The sequence below is a fragment of the Scyliorhinus canicula genome, chromosome 6 (genome assembly GCF_902713615.1).
Source record: "Scyliorhinus canicula chromosome 6, sScyCan1.1, whole genome shotgun sequence".
Classification (NCBI taxonomy): Eukaryota; Metazoa; Chordata; class Chondrichthyes; order Carcharhiniformes; family Scyliorhinidae; genus Scyliorhinus; species Scyliorhinus canicula.
In genome coordinates, this window is record NC_052151.1 from 139511352 (window position 1) to 139530914 (window position 19563).

General features: G+C 51.3%; 1 protein-coding gene across 1 annotated transcript in view; it reads right to left on the bottom strand.

Moving 5' to 3' along the window:
* Positions 1–19563, bottom strand: part of LOC119967535 (adhesion G-protein coupled receptor F3-like) — a 103577-nt gene that overhangs the window by 64597 nt on the left and 19417 nt on the right. The window contains exons 4-6 of the mRNA XM_038800216.1: positions 17323–17468; positions 10620–10832; positions 1398–1610 (exon numbers count right to left, since the gene is read on the bottom strand). Coding sequence (XP_038656144.1) covers positions 1398–1610; positions 10620–10832; positions 17323–17468 — 572 coding nt within the window. The remainder of the gene's footprint in view (positions 1–1397; positions 1611–10619; positions 10833–17322; positions 17469–19563) is intronic.

A 19563-nucleotide genomic window follows, 5' to 3' on the forward strand; every position in this document is an offset into this window, starting at 1 on the left:
GGCTGAGACCTGGAGGGCCCCAGCCTGCCTTCAGGCAGCACCTGTGTGGTAATGCCACTCTGCTCGGTATGTGGGGCTGGACCTTTGTCGGTCACAGGAACGGGAAGTCAGATGGATGAGACACACTCAGGGTCACCTAGGTGGAAGGCCCTGGGCTGTGCATCAGCTGATCCTTCCTCCTATGTGAAATCAAGGGCCTCCTGAGTTTTCTCCGTGGGATAGCGGGACAGCTGGAGTAAGATCCAGAAGGCCCACCCTCCTCTGGTGCTGGCACGCGGTGGCTGTCCACAAGTGCCTGCAGCATGCACTTGATGTCCTGCATCATTGAGTTTGTCCTCTTGAACCATGGTGGGGACATACCCCATTATAGAGTGCAGGTCCTGCACCAAGGTCTTCATTGCAGGAGTCATCCTCACAGTGTTAGCCTACTTGTCTCGGAGTGACGGCACCATTTTCTCAGAAAGAATATGTTGTGCCTCCTCCAGTTACCCTTGCAATCCAAGTAGTGAGACAAAAATTCCTTCCTGATGTTCCTAACTACAAGTCCCTATGGATTGCACTCCTGTGCAGGACGCTGACCAGCGCTTCCACAGCTTCCCATGCTGTGTTTGGTGACCTTACTCAATGGCCTTCACCCCGATTGAGAGTATACCTCTCATGCTAAAGAATGCCACTCCACTGGTCAGTGCTCCCTCGAAGAACCAGCAGCCATCCCTTTGGCTAGACTTCGAACAAGTGCAGGGGAGGCGTTTAATATAGCGCCCCTCCCTCCCCGATTGAAATGCTGTTGATCCCTGAATGGGCACATAAGAGCCATCTCATCACTGGCAAGGCGTGAACATTAAAAAAAATAAGTGCTAATAGTCCAGTGTGAAACTGTGCCGATGGGGATGCCATGATTCCGGTTTCCTCGCCCACAGCAACACAGCCAAACAGATGAGAAAATTCCACTCTGGGACTCAGAAGATTATAAACTGTGACTAGTTGAAGATTTTCATCACTTTAAAAAAATTTTTTAGAGTACCCAATTCTCTTTTTTTTTCCAATTAAGGGGCAATTTAGAGTGTCCAATCCACCTATCTTGTGCATCTGTGGGTTGTGAGGGTAAAACCCATGCAGACTCAGGCAGAATGTGCAAACTCCACACGGTCAGTGACCCGGGGCCAGGATCGAACCCAGGTTCTTGGCGCGTGAGGCAGCAGTGCTAACCACTGTCCCATTGTGCCACCCTGAAGATTATGATGTGGCATTTCGAGATCACAAAATAGAAGAATTTTAACATTTTCATTTCAGACAAGAAATCAGAATATTTAACAGGTGTGCAAATATAAATAGAAAAGTATTCATACTTTGACTGAGAACAAACTTTACTAAAAACATGACATAATATATCCTACCTAAGCTTCCTTCTTTCCATATTACATAATACTTTTCTTCATCATTTTTGATGCAACATTTAACTTCCTCTTCTAATTTCGAGCCTGGCTTCACCAATGTATATCCTGCTTGAAATGGTGTTATTTCCTCAGGCAGAAGATAAATCGTTGAATCTCCACAAGCTTCATGTGTCAGTGCTCGATTTGAAAAATGGAATCGACAGCAATAATAACCTGGCAATACAATAGGAAACAAAGAAAACACATGCTCAGTAAAAGTATGGAAAAACTGGCATATACCCACCAAGAACAGAGAATACGATGGTCCTCCTTTGGGAATAACTTACCCTTCTCACTTTGCGAATCGCAGGTAAGCTTGATCGAGACATAAATTCAACTGATATTCACAATTGCACAGCATCCAAATGAGAGAAATAACATTGAGACGATCTCCTGCCCCCATAGCCTCGCCATCACTAATAATAATAATTGCTCATTGTCACAAGTAGGCTTCAATGAAGTTACTGCGAAAAGCCCCTAGTCGCCACATTCCGGCCCCTGTTCGGAGAGGCCGCTACAGGAATTGAGCCCGCGCTGCTGCCTTGTTCTGTATTACAAGCCAGCTATTTAGCCCACTGTGCTAAACCAGCCCCTACGTGCAGATGAAACCCTTACCTGTGCCATCTCTGGATTCGACTTTACCCAACATTCGCCACCCTCCAAAAACTTCATCCGAAAGTCTTGCTTCCTTGACCTATCCCCCACCAAGTTCCGTTCACAAATCGAGCCCTTCAAAATCTTCTCTAAATCTACAACTTTCTGAAATGTCTCCATTCCAACTACAGCCTCCTGTGCAGCCCCCACTACTTTCATCCCACATCTGGTGACCATGTCTTCAGCTGACCAGACACAACACTCCACAATTTCATCTCCAAACCTCACCCCCCCCGACCTCCCCATCGCCCCATCTCCCCCAAAACCTATGGGAAAACTCATCTCTTTGACCAAGCTCTCAGCTTCTTTCGCTCAGCATTTATTTTGTCTCATGATACTTCATTGAAGCACTTTGAATTGCTTTCCTCCATTAAAAGTCTATGGAAATGCACATTGTGTTGTAATGTGTTGTATGTGTCAATAAATAGTGTGTGTGTGTATGTGGACAATGTTCCTAACTATATGTATGGTGCAAAGATGTATTTACAGGACTATGTACAGGGAAACTAAGCTATATACAAAATAAAGGTGCCTGGTGCAGAGAAATAGTATGCAACAAAATGAACGAGAACAATACTATACAAACCAATAAAACGATCAAACAAGGCAGGGAAACAGCTCAGAGAGTCCTTAAATTTGAGAAGTTTGTAAATTCAGTCTCTGAGGTGGGCAACGAATTCTGGTTGACCGCCTCAAGGGTGGGTCGAGAGCTGCCAGTTCAGGAGCAGGCTGGACTGCATCACAGTCGGGAGGAGGCAGAGTGACAGGAAGCTCTGCATAGTCCGTGGCAGGATCAGCAGGAGGGCGAGGCAACACCGGAGGATCACGAGGCGATTGTGGAACGAGGCGAAGGGCGCGTCGATTGCGGCGCAGAATGGAGCCATCTGGTAGCCGAACCAGGAAGGAGCGGGGGGCCACCTGCCTAAGGACAACAGCAGTTGCCGACCAGCCACCATCCGGGAGATGGACACGAACATTGTCATCTGGAGTGAGAGCGGGGAGATCAGCAGCACAGGAATCATGAGTCGACTTGTGCTGCGCCCGAGACGTCTGCATTTTGAGAAGAACTGGAACATGGTCGAGATTTGGTACATGGGTAAACGGCACCATCGTCCTCAGGGTGCGATTCATTAATAACTGTGCGGGCGACAGGCCAGTGGACAGTGGGGCGGAGCGATAGGCCAGCAAGGCTAGATGGAAGTTAGACCCGGCATCGGCGGCCTTGCATAGGACTATGTGAACTCCCTTCTCTGCTTTGCCGTTGGACTGGGGGTACAGGGGACTGGATGTCACATGGGTGAAATTGGACCGGCGGGCGAAGCTGGCCCATTCCTGGCTGGTGAAGCAGGGGCCATTGTCCGACATCACCGTGAGCGGGATGCCGTGCCGAGCAAATGTTTCTTTGCACGCCCGAATGACTGCGGATCAAGTGAGGTCGTGCAATCTTATCACCTCCGGATAGTTTGAAAAGTGGTCTACAATCAGAACATAGTCCCTACTCAATGTGTGGAACAGGTCGATGCCCACCTTGGTCCAAGGTGACGTGACCAACTCATGGGGCAGCAGTCTCCCGTGGTTGGGCCGGCTGAAAGCGCTGGCAAGTGGGGCAGTTGAGTACTGTGTTGGCAATGTCGTCATTGACACTGCCATGATACGGCGGAGCCAAATTTGCCGCATGCAGTTGCGTCATTGCGTTTGTTGCATCACCACGCATGCGCGGTGCGATCAGGTGTGGTGCGCGCCTGCGCATTACGTTCGTCGACATCCCCTCGTTCGGTGCGCCCAAGCGCGGGAGTCCGTGAAAAGCGCGCGAAATGGCCGCCCTCATCCAGGCTGAGGCCCTGGCGTGGTTTGATGACTTGGACCAGTTCTGCCTTGTGCAGAGCTTGCCGCGCCGTTTCAGCGGCCTGGATGTGGGAATACCGATTAGTGGCGTGTTCATGCAGCACGCAGGTCTCGATCGCAATCGCTAGGGTGAGCTGCTTGACCTTAAGGAGCTGCTGGCGAAGGGAGTCCGACTGAACACCGAAAATGATCTGGTCGCGTATCATGGAGTCGGAGGTGGAACTGTAGTTGCAGGACTGCGCAAGGATACGGAGGTAGGTGATGAAGGATTGGAAAGGTTCGTAAGCGCTGCTGGAAGATATAGCGCTCAAAGCTTTCATTCACCTCAATGTTGCAATGACTGTCAAACTTGAGGAGGACTGTCTTGAATTTAGATTTATCTTCAACATCGACGAAGGTGAGAGAATTGAAGATGTGGATGGCATGGTCCGCGGCCATGGAGTGGAAGAGAGCAATCTTCCTGGCGTCTGAAGCAGCTTCCAGGTCTGTGGCTTCAAGGTAGAGCTGGAAGCGTTGTTTGAAGATCTTCCAGTTGGCCCCTAGGTTATCGGTGATGCGGAGCGGCGACGGCGGGCGGACACTGTCCATGTTGCAGGATGGCTGTATATTGGTGGAAGGCAGATCACTTGCAGGTAGGTCTAAGAAGTTCTAACATCCCTCAACTACTGGCACCATGATGTGTTGGGTGCTCTGGATCCATGAGACACATACAGGCCACCAACACTTAAAATAGTACAACACTATTTTATTAAACTATAAACTATTGAACATACTATTGCTGTGGGTTAACACGATGTTAGATTAACTAAAGACCTGAGCGTATCCGAACCAGTCTGATCACTCAGCACACGGTGAGAATCTGTGCTGTAAACTATAAGCTCTGTACTTCTGAAAGGCTGCATCCCGAATGAGCGGGAAAACTGATGCCCTCTGTCTTTATAGTGAGTGTGCTCTAACTGGTGATTGGCTGCGGTGTTATGCATGTCGATTGGTCCTAGTGTATGTCCATCAGTGTGTGTGTCTGCACCATGATATACTGGTGTATATTATGACACTTCTCTTTGTCCTGATGAGTGAAAGATGAAAAGTTTCAACAACGTGGGCAGGATTCTCTGATCCTGAGGCTAAGTGTTGATGCCATCGTAAACGCCGTCGCATTTTCCGACGGCGTCAACATGGCCTCAGGATCAGCAATTCTGGCCGCTCCAGTTGCTATTCCGGCATCAATTGGGCATCGCGGGGTCCACGCATGCGCAGTGGCACTGGCGCCAACACACACATGCGCAGTGGCTCCCTTCTCTGCGTCGGCCCCGATGCAACATGGCGTAGGGCTAAAGGGGCCGGCGCGGAAGAAAGGAGGCCCCCAGCCCGAGAGGCCGTCCCGCCGATCAGTGGGCCCCGATCGCAGGCCAGGCCACAGCGGAGCCCCCCCCTACCTGGGGTCGGTCCCCACCTCCCCCCACCCCACAATCCGCCCCCGGACCCTTCCACGCTGAGGTCCCACCAGCTAAGAGCAGGTTAGAATGGCGCCGGCGGGACTCGAGTTTTTCGGTCTGGCTGCTCGGCCCATCCCAGGCGGAGAACCCGTAGAGCGGCCCCCGGCTGGCGCCACGCTGGGGCCAATGGCGCTCATTCTCCATCGGGATAGCATGGTGCAATTCGCGCTGGTCGCAGCGATTCTCCGGCCTGGCCCCAGCTGAGAGAATCCCGCCCCATGTCTCTCATTTCAGGCGATGTTTCAGAATGCTGACTATTTGGCTACAGAGGCACTGAGGACACTTATGTTGAGTTCTCACTTTTCAGTTAAGTTGAATTCACAAAGGATTGTCTCAGGCCCAGGTACAGATAGACGCATGTTGCCTTGCGGGCGCTGGCTGGTCCAGCAGCATACTTCATTAACAGAAAATGATTCCACTCCCTGAATCTTTAACTTGTGTGCGAGCACCACCTCCAGATCAAGCACGTGTGAGTATGCACTTCCCCTGGAATCTGCATGACAGCTACATCCTGAGGCAGTCAGAGACCTCTAGCATCTTCACGGACACCTGAGGATGACCGGTTGACTCTGGAGGATAAAAGGTACCCATTTAGGATCTGGCTAATATTGCCAGTGCGGAAGCCAGTGACCGATGTGGAGACCCGATATAATGAGGCCAAAGCGGCCACATGGGCTGTCATTGAGGTTTGTATCAGACTGCTGAAAATGTGGTTCCAATGCCTCGTCCGCTCTGGTGGTGCCCTGCAGTACACCCAACATAGGGTTGGTGCCCTGCAGTACACCCAACATAGGGTTGGTGCCCTGCAGTACACCCAACATAGGGTTGGTGCCCTGCAGTACACCCAACATAGGGTTGCCTGCTGTGTAGTGGTCTGCTTGCCCTCTACATCTGGCACAGCAGTGGGGCGACGAGCTGGAGGTGGAGGAGGAGACACATGCGGCCTCGTCAGAGGTGGAGGACAAGGAAGGGCTGGAGGGCAAGCCCGGGAAAGGATCGCAGGAACACCCTGATAATGGAGGACAGGAGGCGGCAGCAAGGGTCTGGTATGCCCTGGGAGCCAGGGAGGCCCTCATTCTTGCCCACGTCTCATAGGACTTGGCTGCAGCCATCATTGCACCCCTCCCACCTACCCATCCACCATCCCACCCACCCACCCACATTCACCTTGTTCCGCCCTCCCAGGGTCTGTGTTACATCACTCCAGGGTGATGGGTCTGTGTTGGCACTGTCAGCGGGTTATGATTCAGGAGGGTACTGTTAACCCACCGTGAACAGAGCTCCAATGCTCCTCAGTCTATGCCATTGTCCGACTCCTGTCTGTCTGCTGACAGCGTGCTCACACCCATCACGTGCGCATGGTATGGCTTCGTGGGGGAGGTCCAGATCTAGGGCCACTGTGCCTGTAGCCGATAAGGTGTTGACGTTGAAGAGGTACCATCAACAGTATCATTCGATGCAGGAATGCATTGACTTGTGGAGGGGTTCGAGCGAATGAGGTTGGAAGTAACGTGGCGTCACCGGAGTCACCAGTGGTCTCCCAGTGATCGTCGAGTGCCTCTACACACTAGCTGAGGTCTGTCACATTGCACGTCTTGCATGGGAAGTGGAATGCTGTCGTCACTCGTATGTGCCCTATGTTGAAGTTGAATAATACTGTCTATACTGGTTCTGGCCAAATGCTTGCATCTGATAGGAATATGCCGTCTGGCCAGGCTGGGGTGCAGCAAATCCTGGGCTGTAACTAAGGCATCCAGTCAGTAGCGCAGATTGCGCTTGCTGTAGTCCTCCTTTGGTCTTGATTCCATTAGTGGGCAATCCGTAGTGCTGGCCTGTTTGAGAAGATGCTGCATAGACTGCTGGCTGCTGCATGCCTGAATACTGGGTTTGTCCAGCATAAGCTGTCATTGACTGCACTGCTGGTGTGGAAACAATGTGTGGGCATGGCTTGGGAGGATATAGCTGTGGTGAATATTGGTGTATTCCTCTTGGACTGTAGCATCTACTTGTTATTACTGACCCAGTGTAAGTGTCAAGTGATCCATCTCCTGTCGTTGTGGCATCTGCTGTCACCCTGAGCGTGCCGTCACTGAGGTTGCGGCACTCCCTGTCTGGAGTAACGTCCGGCTTACGTGAATCAGAGTCGGCGTTTGGTTGCTCCCCATCTGGAGTCTGGTCTGTTTCACCTGAGTCAGTGTTGGTTTGTTCATGCTCCCTGTCTGGAGTCTGGTTTGTGTCACCTGAGTCAGCTGTGGTTTGTCGGTGCTCCCTGTCCGGAGTCTTAGCAGGTTCACTGGAGTCAGCTGAGATTTCTTGAAGCTGCACGTCTGGAGTCGGAACATACAGGAATGCATTGACTTGTGGAGGGGTTCGAGCGAATGAGGTTGGAAGTAACGTGGCGTCACCGGAGTCACCAGTGGTCTCACTGTGATCGTCGAGGGCCTCTGTACACACTAGCTGAGGTCTGTCACATTGCACATCTTGTATGGGAAGTGGGATGCTGTCGTCACTCGTCTCACATACAGTGGGTAGAGCCTCAGTAGCTTCTTGTTGTTCACTTGGGCTGGGTAGACTATCAGAGTCATCTTCTGGTGGCTCATACAATGTGGGTGGACTGTCATTGTCTTGCTGTTGTTCTTCATTTGGGCTTTGACTGTCATCGTGGCTTTGTTCTTCACTGGAGCATGATAGACCGTCACGGTCGTCCTGCTGTGCACTGGAGCGTGGTAGACTATCATAGTCTTCTTGCTGTTTACTTGAGCATGGCAGACTTGCATCGTCTGCTGCTAGTTGGTCAGAGGAGGTTGCTAGACCCTCATGGTCTTGTTCCTCGGGACTGCGCGTTGAAGTCTTGCATTGCTTCAATCGTGGAGGCTGTCCACGAGCTCGCTGTGGAGGCTTGTGACACTGGAGTCACTTCTTGTTCATGCAAGGACTGCGGTGTGGAGTCTTGCGTGTCTTATATCGTGGAGTCGGGAACCCTTAGCGGTGTGTGGACCACTCTCTGTGTGGCAGCAGGCCGCTCTCTGTGGGCTTGTACCACTCTCTGTCTCTTGGTGTCAGGTCTCAGCATCATCCTGCACTCACAAGTCGGGATGTCGTATATGCTGGGCTGAAGATCCTCAAATGCGAAGACTGAATCTGCGTCTGCGTCGGATTCAGTACGGGGTTCGCCATTTCTAATGAAAAAACCTTCGTCTGAGTCGTAGTCCTCCAGGACCATATCATCACTGTTTATGTCGGAGCTGGCATGGGGCTCGCGATGTCCAGAGAATATATAAAGGTCGGTGTCGAAGTATTCAAGGTCTGAATCATCGGTTTGGGAGTAGGTAACTGCTTGTTGCAGGGTTCTTCGGAGGTTAATTTCATTTTCTGGTTCAATTTGAGACATTGTGCTGTCATTCCAGGTGAGAGAGGCTTGTTTTACGGCTTTAAGAGATTTTTTTCGGGATTAGGGACATTTCCCCTTTAAATGGGCATGGTCCAGGGCCTCTGACGTCATGCCGCATGTGACGTCAGACGTAGGAAGCGTTTGCACATGCGCATATCGCTGTTCCTGTACTGGGGGACGTTTTTGCGATTGCGCATGCACGGCTTCTCGCGCATGCGCAAACGGACCTTTCAGTTCTGTGCGGAATGTCCGCCAGTTTTCGCGGAGATCGCCGTGGCACTAGAGCCGCTGCGGAACCGGGATCTCGAACATCTCGCCTGGGTATTGTTGCTGGTTGTCACTGTACGCTGAATTTCAGCTATATGGATTGAAACAGTTCACCCCTAGTACCATGTCTTGTTATGCTCTAAGCGTAACATAAGCGGCTTCCTTGTGGAGCACTTGACAAAGGAAATAACTTCAACACGTTTATTAAACTATTTACACTTCTATTACTCGAGTTTGACACTACTGTTAATCCTTCTATAGCTACCCAGACTGACTAACCCGTCTGCTACAATCCACGTGGTGGGAGTGATATTGAATCAACCCTGTGTCTATACTCACTGACTGTCTCCACTGGAAAGAGGCAGATCATGTGTGTGGTGTCCTTTATATATGGGTTGGTGTAATGCCCTCCTGTGGTCGTGTCACCTCTGTGTGTATCGTGAATGTCCATTGGTCGTGTCCTATCGAACTGATATATTGGTTGAGTGTCTGTGTGTCATGTCTCTGGTGCTCCCTCTAGTGTCTAGCTAGTCTACATGTATTTACATTAACCCCTTGTGTATTTACAGTGATGCGCATCACCACAAATAACTTTATGAACATGCAGAAACCACTATCTGTCTCCCAGCTCCTTCGTCAGTCTGAGATCATCTGATCTAACATTCACTTATATACTAATGAGACTCCTAGTGGTCAGTCGGTGAATTACAACACAACCATGCTATCACTACAATCTGATCTCTTCACACATCTTCTCTACTCAGTAGTATTATACTCCTTCATGCTTCAGCCGGTGCCGGTGTCTATATATTTACATTGTGTATTTATGTTTGGCCAATGTGTTGTTTTCATGTATGAAATTATCTGTCTGGCCTGTAAGCAGAACAATACTTTTCACTGTACCTCGGAACACGTGACAATGAACAAATCCAATCCAAGCTGAGCCTGATGCTTTGGGAAGAAACTGCAAGTGACTCTTTTTGGAGTGGGGAGGTTAGGAAATAGGAGGGGAGAAGCTGAGAGCATCAGCCACAGTGGTTATTCAACTGGACTTTGGCCTAGTGGATGTGTTTGTTTTTAATATTGCAATTTCCTTCCAGCAGTTCTCTGCCAGCCCTTTGGAAAGAGCAGCATGTTGGTAATGGTGGGCACCATGCATTCACCTCTAAAGAGGTTAATGTTTCAGATGAGTAAGGGGGGGGGTTGTTCGGTTACGGGTATAGGGTGGATACGTGGGTTTGAGTAGGGTGATCATTGCTCGGCACAACATCGAGGGCCGAAGAGCCTGTTCTGTGCTGTACTGTTCTATGTTCTAATGTTTACTGCTGACATTTGCTGTTAAGAATTGAATGCAATCTTAAAATGAGCATAAGCGATAGAAATAAACCCTAAAACAAAATAGTGTCCACATCCTACAGAAAGTGGAGAAATGTCAGGAAATTATTGCATCGAATTTTGGAGTCATCAGTTAAGTATCAACATGTGATTCACAATTTATGTTTGCTGTAATCTTATTGCAATTTACCTTACCTTTCCAAATTGAAGTTGCATTTATATGAAGTGTGGACGTAGATTCAATATCGTTTGTAAATCTGTAATAACGATCAGAAATAATTGCTTCCTCATAATCTTCGCTTCCTTTGATGATCCAAGATACCTTTTCTACGTTGTCTTTAATATTACATGTTATCGTTAAAGGTTTGTTATACCAAACATTTGGGGAGATTTTCATCTTCACCAGTCCTAAAAGAAAATTGACATTTGTTGAAAGGGCCAATATTTCACCACAGCTTCTTAAAGCACACTTTAAAAATGACCATTCCTCAGCATCATCACAATTATAATTGTGGAGGCATTTCGTGGAAACTGGACTCGTCATATAGAGGCCTAAGTCATCAGTAATGGGCGGCACGGTAACTCACTGATTAGCACTGTTGCTTCACAGCACCAGAGACCCGGATTAGAAATCAGTCTGTGCAGAGTCTGCATGTTCCCCCTGTCTGAGAACGCGCAGGCTCCTCACAGACAGTAACCCAGCGGGGAATCGAACCTGGGACCGTGGAGCTGCGAAGCAACAGTGCTAACCACTGTGCTACCACTGTAACACTAACTGTCTGAGGGGCTGGGAGATCTCAAATTGAAGCTTAAACTGAGAGCATTCGGTATAACACAGCCAGAGTGTTGCTGCACAGAAATCAGGTAAACAAAATGCCTGCAAACATTCTGATTTAAAGCCCAGTAGTAACTCAGGCAGGCAGAGGTTCCATCTGGTGGTAAAGGAGTGGAAGCACATCAACCTGAAGCCCGTGTAAAGTTCCACCTGGTGGTAGAAGGGCAGAATTGCACCAACCTGGAACACTTGTATACAGCGTCATCTGGTGGTCAAAGGACAAAACTGCGCTGAGCTGAATCGCTTGAATAAATCTGTTTCCCAGAGGCTTGCAGCAGTGAAGATTAATCTGGAACCTTTTCCCTTGATCCCCATTTTTGAAATCCTCTCCAACCCTTATTATGCGTCTATCTTGTGTGTGTCTGGATGGAGGATGGGCCTGTAACTCATTGGACGTCGGGGGTTGAAGATATCAGAAAACACAAATTATTGGTTAATTCACTTATGTAGGGACTCTGGGGTCTGGAATTGACTGTGTACTCACGCAGGGTGTCATAACAAGATGAATGTGCTACACAGGTTCCTCTTCCTATTCAGATCCCGCCCAATCTTCATCCCCAAGGCCTTCTTCACTACGCTAGACAAAGCAATCATAGCGTTTGTGTGTGTGGGGAAGGGGGGGGGGGGGGGGGGAGAACTGGTCATGGCCCTGCTCCCATTCCCCCCAGCCAAATACTCAAGGAGCCCAGTGGTGGTGGCTACACTGAGAACATAGAACATAGAATGATACAGCGCAGTACAGGCCCTTCGGCCCACGATGTTGCACCGACATGGGAAGTCAAAAACTAAAGGCCATCTAACCTACACTATGCCCTTATCATCCATATGCTTATCCAATACTTTTAAATGCCCTCAATGTTGGCGAGTTCACTACTGTTGCAGGTAGGGCATTCCACGGCCTCACCACTCTTTGCGTAAAAAACCTACCTCTGACGTCTGTCCTATATCTATTACCCCACAATTTAAGGCTATGTCCTCTCGTGCTAGCCACCTCCATCCGCGGGAGAAGGCTCTCACTGTCCACCCTATCTAACCCTCTGATCATTTTATATGCCTCTATTAAGTCACCTCTTAACCTTCTTCTCTCTAACGAGAACAACCTCAAGTCCATCAACCTTTCCTCATAAGATTTTCCCTCCATACCAGGCAACATCCTGGTAAATCTCCTCTGCACCCGTTCCAAAGCTTCCACGTCCTTCCTATAATGAGGCGACCAGAACTGTACGCAATACTCCAAATGCGGCCGTACTAGAGTTTTGTACAGCTGCAACATGACCTCATGGCTCCAGAACTCAATCCCTCTACCAATAAAGGCCAACACACCATAGGCCTTCTTCACAACCCTATCAACCTGGGTGGAAACTTTCAGGGATCTGGAACATGGAAGCAGCTCAGGCACCACTTCGGACTGAGAGCAATGCCCGCCATGGCCCCCATCTGTAAGAACCATAAATCCCCCCCCCCTCCCGGTGACACACGATGCCACCTCCAAATGATGGAGACAGGACGAGAGGACGCTAATGGTAATGGACCTATACATAGATGACCGAGTAGCGACACTGGGAGATCTGACGGACAAACATCAGCTCCCGAAACAGAACAAGTTGAGATATATGCAGCTAAGGAACTTCCTCAATGAGGAGACAATAACATTCCCCTGACTACCAGGATACTCCCTACTGGACAGACATCTGACCGTGGGTGAACGAGGGGACGGCAACATTTGACTTTAGGAAATATTGTCTGATTGCCTCCACTATATGGTTTTGTTCTGTGGATGACTAGAAACATTTCCTGCTTTGCGGCTGCTTCAATGGTTTTGGTGCCACAGCTGGCTGGATTCCTGCCCGAATTGGTGTATGGCACTATTGTGTGCACTCTGCAGCCCCTATGAATCTTTTTCAGCACTACCTATGGCCAGCACTATCTACACTGTTAATTTAAAATTGATATTGACTTTTGCCAGGAATGGGCACTGTATGGCATAATTGCTCATGTAACAACTAACCGATGCCACTGTATGGTTAGTTAGGGTTGCTCCAAACTCACAATGCTTTGATAATTGCTTGAATTTAGTAATCCCATTTCTCAGATGCAGAGCTCAGGACCCCGCTGGTCGCCATGGAGGAGAGACGAGGCACCCAGTTCCCTGGATGGGAAGGAGGCTGCCACGTGCCGCTATACACTGGGTTTGGGTTCAGGTGGCAGGGGCTGTGAGTGCTGTGGGCCTGAACAAGCTGCACAACCACCTCAGGGTGTCTAAAGTGAATAACCAGCACCATGTCCCTGGCACCAACCCCTTTCTCACAAACTTGCAACCGCCCCCATCAACCCGGAGGGCGACCGAACCCCACACACCAGAGGTCTTCTCGCATCCAAGCCTGCACCACATGCCAACAGCCTTACTGCCGCCCTGGCCGCAAAGGCCACCAGCTGCCCACCCCGTGTGCTGCCAGAACTGAGCCCCCACTGAGTTGCGGTATCCCTACGGCACACGTGGCACAACCCCCACTACTCCCCCCTCTCCCACTACTCCCCCCTCTCCCACCACTCCCCCTCCTCATCCACTACTCCCCCCTCTCCCACTACTCCCTCACTACTCCCCCTCCCCAGCACTCCCTCACTACTCCCCCTCTCCACTACTCCCCCTTTCCCACCACTCCCACTCCCCCACCACTCCCCCTCTCCCATCACTCACCCTCCCCCAGTACTCCCCCTCCCCAGCACTCCCCCTCCCCCAGCACTCCCCCTCCCCCAGCACTCCCTCACTACTCCCCCTCTCCCACCACTCCCCCTCCCCCACCACTCCCCATCCCCCAGTATTCCCCTCCCCCAGCACTCCCCCTCCCCCAGCACTCCCTCACTACTCCCCCTCTCCCACCACTCCCCCTCCCCAGCACTCCCCCACCACTCCCCCTCCCCCAGCACTCCCTCACTACTCCCCCTCTCCCACCACTCCCCCTCCCCACCACTCTCCCACCACTCCCCCTCCCCAGCACTCCCCCTCCCCAGCACTCCCCCTCCCCATCACTCCGCCACCACTCCCCTCCCCAGCACTCCCCCACTCCCACCACTCCCCCTCTCCCAGCACTCCCCCAGCACTCCCCCTCCTCCACACCACTCCCCCTCCCCAACCCCTCCCCACACCACCCCTCCCCACCCCACCTCATTACTCCCCCTCCCCACCCCACCACTCCCCCTCTCCCACAACTCCCCCTCTCCCACCACTCCCCCTCCCCCAGCACTCCCCCACCCCACCTCACCACTCCCCCTCTCCCACCACTCCCCCTCCCCAGCACTCCCCCACCACTCCCCCTCCCCCAGCACTCCCTCACTACTCCCCATCTCCCACCACTCCCCCACCACTCCCCCTCTCCCACCACTCCCCCTCCCTCACCACTCCCCCTCTCCCACCACTCCCCCTCCCCCACCACTCCCCCTCTCCCACTACTCCCCCTCTCCCACCACTCCCCATCCCCACCACTCCCCCTCTCCCACCACTCCCCCTCCCCAGCACTCCCCCTCCCCCAGCACTCCCTCACTACTCCCCCTCTCCCACTACTCCCCCTCTCCCAGCATTCCCCACCACTCCCCCTCTCCCACTACTCCCCCTCTCCCACCACTCCCCCTCCCCCAGCACTCCCTCACTACTCCCCCTCTCCCACTACTCCCCCTCTCCCACTAGTCCCCCTCTCCCACTACTCCCCCTCTCCCACCACTCCCCCTCTCCCATCACTCCCCCTCTCCCAGCACTCCCTCACTACTCCCCCTCTCCCACCACTCCCCCTCTCCCATCACTCCCCCTCCCCCACCACTCCCCCACCACTCCTCCTCTCCCACCACTCCCCCTCCCCAGCACTCCCCCACCACTCCCCCTCCCCCAGCACTCCCTCACTACTCCCCCTCTCCCACCACTCCCCCTCCCCACCACTCCCCCTCCCCAGCACTCCCCCTCCCCAGCACTCCCCCTCCCCCATCACTCCCCCACCACTCCCCCTCCCCAGCACTCCCCCACTCCCACCACTCCCCCTCTCCCAGCACTCCCCCAGCACTCCCCCTCCTCCACACCACTCCCCCTCCCCAACCCCTCCCCCACACCACCCCTCCCCACCCCACCCCATTACTCCCCCTCCCCACCCCACCACTCCCCCTCTCCCACAACTCCCCCTCTCCCACCACTCCCCCTCCCCCAGCACTCCCCCACCCCACCCCATCACTCCCCCTCCCCACCCTACCACTCCCCCTCCCCCACACCACCTCACCACTCACCCTGATATATTTTGCCAACCGGGCATATAGAGCCTCCGGCTCCCTTCTGTGGGGTTACTGTGGGCATTACCCTTGGGTGGACCGCATGATGCCCTCTGTTGGGTGGTGTGTGGTTGTGGGTAGGGTGGGGGTTGGTGGGTGGAGGGAAGGGCTGTGGTGGGGGCACCCATATGGCTGATGTCGCAGTACTCTACCACGGGTCATGACGGGCGGTCAGTAGGGTATACAGCAGGATGGCTGATTGTAGCCCGCGGCGATAGTTGTCCGTGCCTGGACACCCAGGTCCCAGGGCAGGGCACACCCTAAACCCCACTGCCCATTGCCTGGTCACCCCCCCCCCCCCCGCTGCTCCCCCTTGCCTTGGCAGATGCCCCTCCCACAGCTAGCAATTCCAGCAGCCGGACCGGCAGCCCATGGTTGCGCCTCTGGGAACATGGGGCTGGATTCTCTGATTTGAAGACTAAGTGTTGACGCCAGCATGGGAACAGTGGTGTTTTATGCCCGGAAAATAGGCGCAAAAGCTGCACTGATCCTCCGTCTGGTGGGGGGCTAGCAGGCACGCAGCGTAAAGCCACCGGATTTAGCTATGGATGCGGCTGGAGAATTGCCGGGTCCTTGGCCACGCCAGCGCAAGGCGGCAGCCTTCAGCAGCCACACCGTGCGACATGGCGCTGACCGCGGACTGACCCAGCCTGGTAAAAACCTTTGACCAGGACCGCCACCCCCGGACCACCCCCACCAGTGCCCCAGCCCCCGCCAAATCCCCCCCCTGCCCGACTGTGGCGGCGCTGCCACAACGGGTTCACGAAAATAAATAGCATGAGTGACCCAGGCCATGGGGAACTCAGCCCATCGGGGGCGGAGCATCGGTGGAGGGCCTCAAGTGACGTAATGAGGCTGTCCCGATGGCGTACTCTATGAGTACACCGTTTGGAGGGGTGGAGGATCGCAAAAGCGGCACCATCCCTGATTTCGGCGGAAACGGGGATTCTCCGGCCGAACGCGATTTCGGCGTTGGAGACCGGAGGATCCCGCCCAGATCTCTTTCCCTCAGCAACCACTGCATCTGTTTCCCAATTTTAAAAAATTTAAAAACCATAATAAACCTCGCCATCGGGAATTTCTCCTGGCGGACACGGAGCATCGCGGGAGCTCCAGAGGATACTGGGTCTGACCCGTGAATGATATGCCAACGGCATTTACTGTACACGTGACATAGAACTCATTCACGCCGTTGTCGAGGCACCAGAGCACGGCACTCCATCGGAGCCTGGCGCCAGCCTCAATTTTCAGCTGATGCCTGATTCTCCGCCCGATCACGCCTTGCGATTCCGCAGTCGCTGGATGGTGAATCCCATTCCAGCTCTCCGTGAGGCAAAGTGGACATATTCACCCAAAGAGAGGCATTCTAGTGAGTATATTTTTTTCCACCAGTCTTCTGTTGAAATGCAATACTCTCAGGTGTATGGCTCAAGGCAGTACAATGATCACTTATCTTCCTCTTCAGATGTGCAAATATCGTGCTGGAGGCTGCTTAAGTTGAACAAATGCACTTTATTTACGTAGTTGCTTCATTAGCTGGATGCTTCAAGTTAGTCCATAGTACACCCTTTCTAACTAGGAAAACCTCTCCCCTTAGAGAGAGTCCTTGTACTCAGCATTTATTGGTTGTTCAGACCATGTGACTCTTACACAGTAAAGGCTGGTCTTAAAGTGACAATCACCACGACTTACAGGTAGCAACTTTTGACATTGCAGTAGCCACTTTCAGTCATTATAGCATAAGGTGCTTACCTGTTGTCTTCACTTTAAAGGATTTTAAATTCACCGGAATTATTTGATTGATCAGATTGGCTGCATCTCTGACATGGCGCATGAAACTTTCTGACTTTATCTCTCCATTGAGTGTAAGATTATAGTCCACTCTGCTGTCATTCACACTATAAAATAGAAAATGTGAATGCCTTTTAACCAAACATGTCTCAGCTTCAGAGAGCTTAATGGAGGGGATTTTAACACCCCCCTGCCTGATAGAAACTGGGCAGAGCTGTTTTAACACTGAGAATCTGTGATGTTCAGTGGCTCAGGTGGCCATCGCGCCAATGTATGAATTAGAATTCCTTTTGTTCAGATAAGAGCCAAAGTCAATTTTCTGCTGACTGGAACATCAGATGGTCTGACCATTAAAACAGGTCAAAGCAGAGGCGGAGATATCGAAATGTTAATAAAACGATTCTGCGAGCGATGCCAGGAAGAATACAGCTATTCCCAAGATTAGTTCCAGCACCTTTCCATGCATTCCCCCAAGAGTTAAAGTTTCTCAAAATAGAATACAAAAATTTCTCAAACTATTGTTGCCTCATGTTTTGATGCTAGATTTTATTTTAAAATGTAGAACAAAGAGAACTGCTGTCTCCAAACCCTCGCCCCCATGCCCCAACCACCTCCTCCTAGCAGTTTTGAGGAGTTAAGATAAAATAGCAAAAACAGTTACATTCAGACTCGTCACCAGCATCTCAAAAATGAGGCTCAGCATCATTAACAAAAAGAACACATGAATAAAAGAAGTTTTGAATTGATTTAGCTCAGGACTTAATTGTATCAATTGAAGTTAAGTGCAGTCAGATGGAGGGCGTTGATTGGATCATTACTTAAGGACATATAAAGAGACACACAGGTCTAGGCAACAGGCATTTGAGAGGGTTGCCTGAAGCGGATGACTGCCCCGCTATCACGGCTATGTTCGTGGGGAGGGAAGCACACGGTGTCAGGTCTTCCGTGACCAGTGGGCCCTGTGGAGGCTGGGGCGCATCACCATCCCTGTAAATGATGTGGAGATGCCTGCGTTGGACTGGGGGTGAGCACAGTGAGACGTCTTACAACACCAGGTTAAAGTCTAACATGTTTGTTTCCGACACTAGCTTTCGGAGCACTGCTCCTTCCTCAAGGGAATGAAGAGGAATGTTCCAGAAACATGTATATAGACAAATTCAAAGGTGCCAGACAATGCTTAGAATGCGAGCATTAGCAGGTGATTAAGTCATTACAGATCCAGAGATAGGGGTAACCCCAGGTTAAAGAGGTGCGAATTGCCTCAAGCCAGGACAGTTGGTCCGATTTCGCAAGCCCAGGCCAGATGGTGGGGGATGAATGTAATGTGACATGAATCCCAGGTCCCGGTTGAGGCCGTACTCATGTGTGCGGAACTTGGCTATTAGTTTCTGCTCGCCGATTCTGCGTTGCCCCACGTCCTGAAGGCCGCCTTGGAGAACGCTTACCCGGACATCAGAGGCTCTGCAAATTACCTGCAACTGCTCGCATTCTAAGCATTGTCTGGCATCTTTGACTTTGTCTATATATATGTTTCTGGAACATACCTCTTCATTCACCGGAGGAAGGAGCAGTGCTCCGAAAGCTAGTGTTTGAAACAAACCTGTTGGAGTTTAACCTGGTGTTGTAAGGCTTCTTACTATCCCTGTTAATGTCATTTTAGTTTAGTTAGTTAAGTTTCCTTTGAAGATTAGATTTTTTTTATTGCAGTACCCTACCAAGGGCTGTCACCCCTCTTTAATGTGTTCCTTTTATTGATCATTTTTTCTCTATAGCATATAAAGAGATACATACTGACAAGGGGAGATGGTGGCGTAGTCGTATTGTCACTGGACTGGTAAACCAGAGACCTAGAGTAATGCTCTGGCGACCCAGGTTCAAAGCCCACCACTGCAGATGGTGAAATTTGAATTGAATAAAAAAATCTGGAATAAAAAAAGTCTCATGATGACAATGAATCGATTGTCATAAATCCCACCTGGAAATCTTCCGTCCTTCCCTGGTCTGGCCCTACATATGACTACAGACCCATAGCAATGTGGTTGACTTTTAACTGCCCCCTCAAGGGCAATTAGGGGTGGGCAATAAATGCTGGCACAGCCTGTGATGCCCACGTCCCATGAACCAATAAAAAACAGTAGAGTCAGGATCTATACACGTGCAATATTTTAAACTATCTCAAGTAAAATAAATGCAGTTACTGCG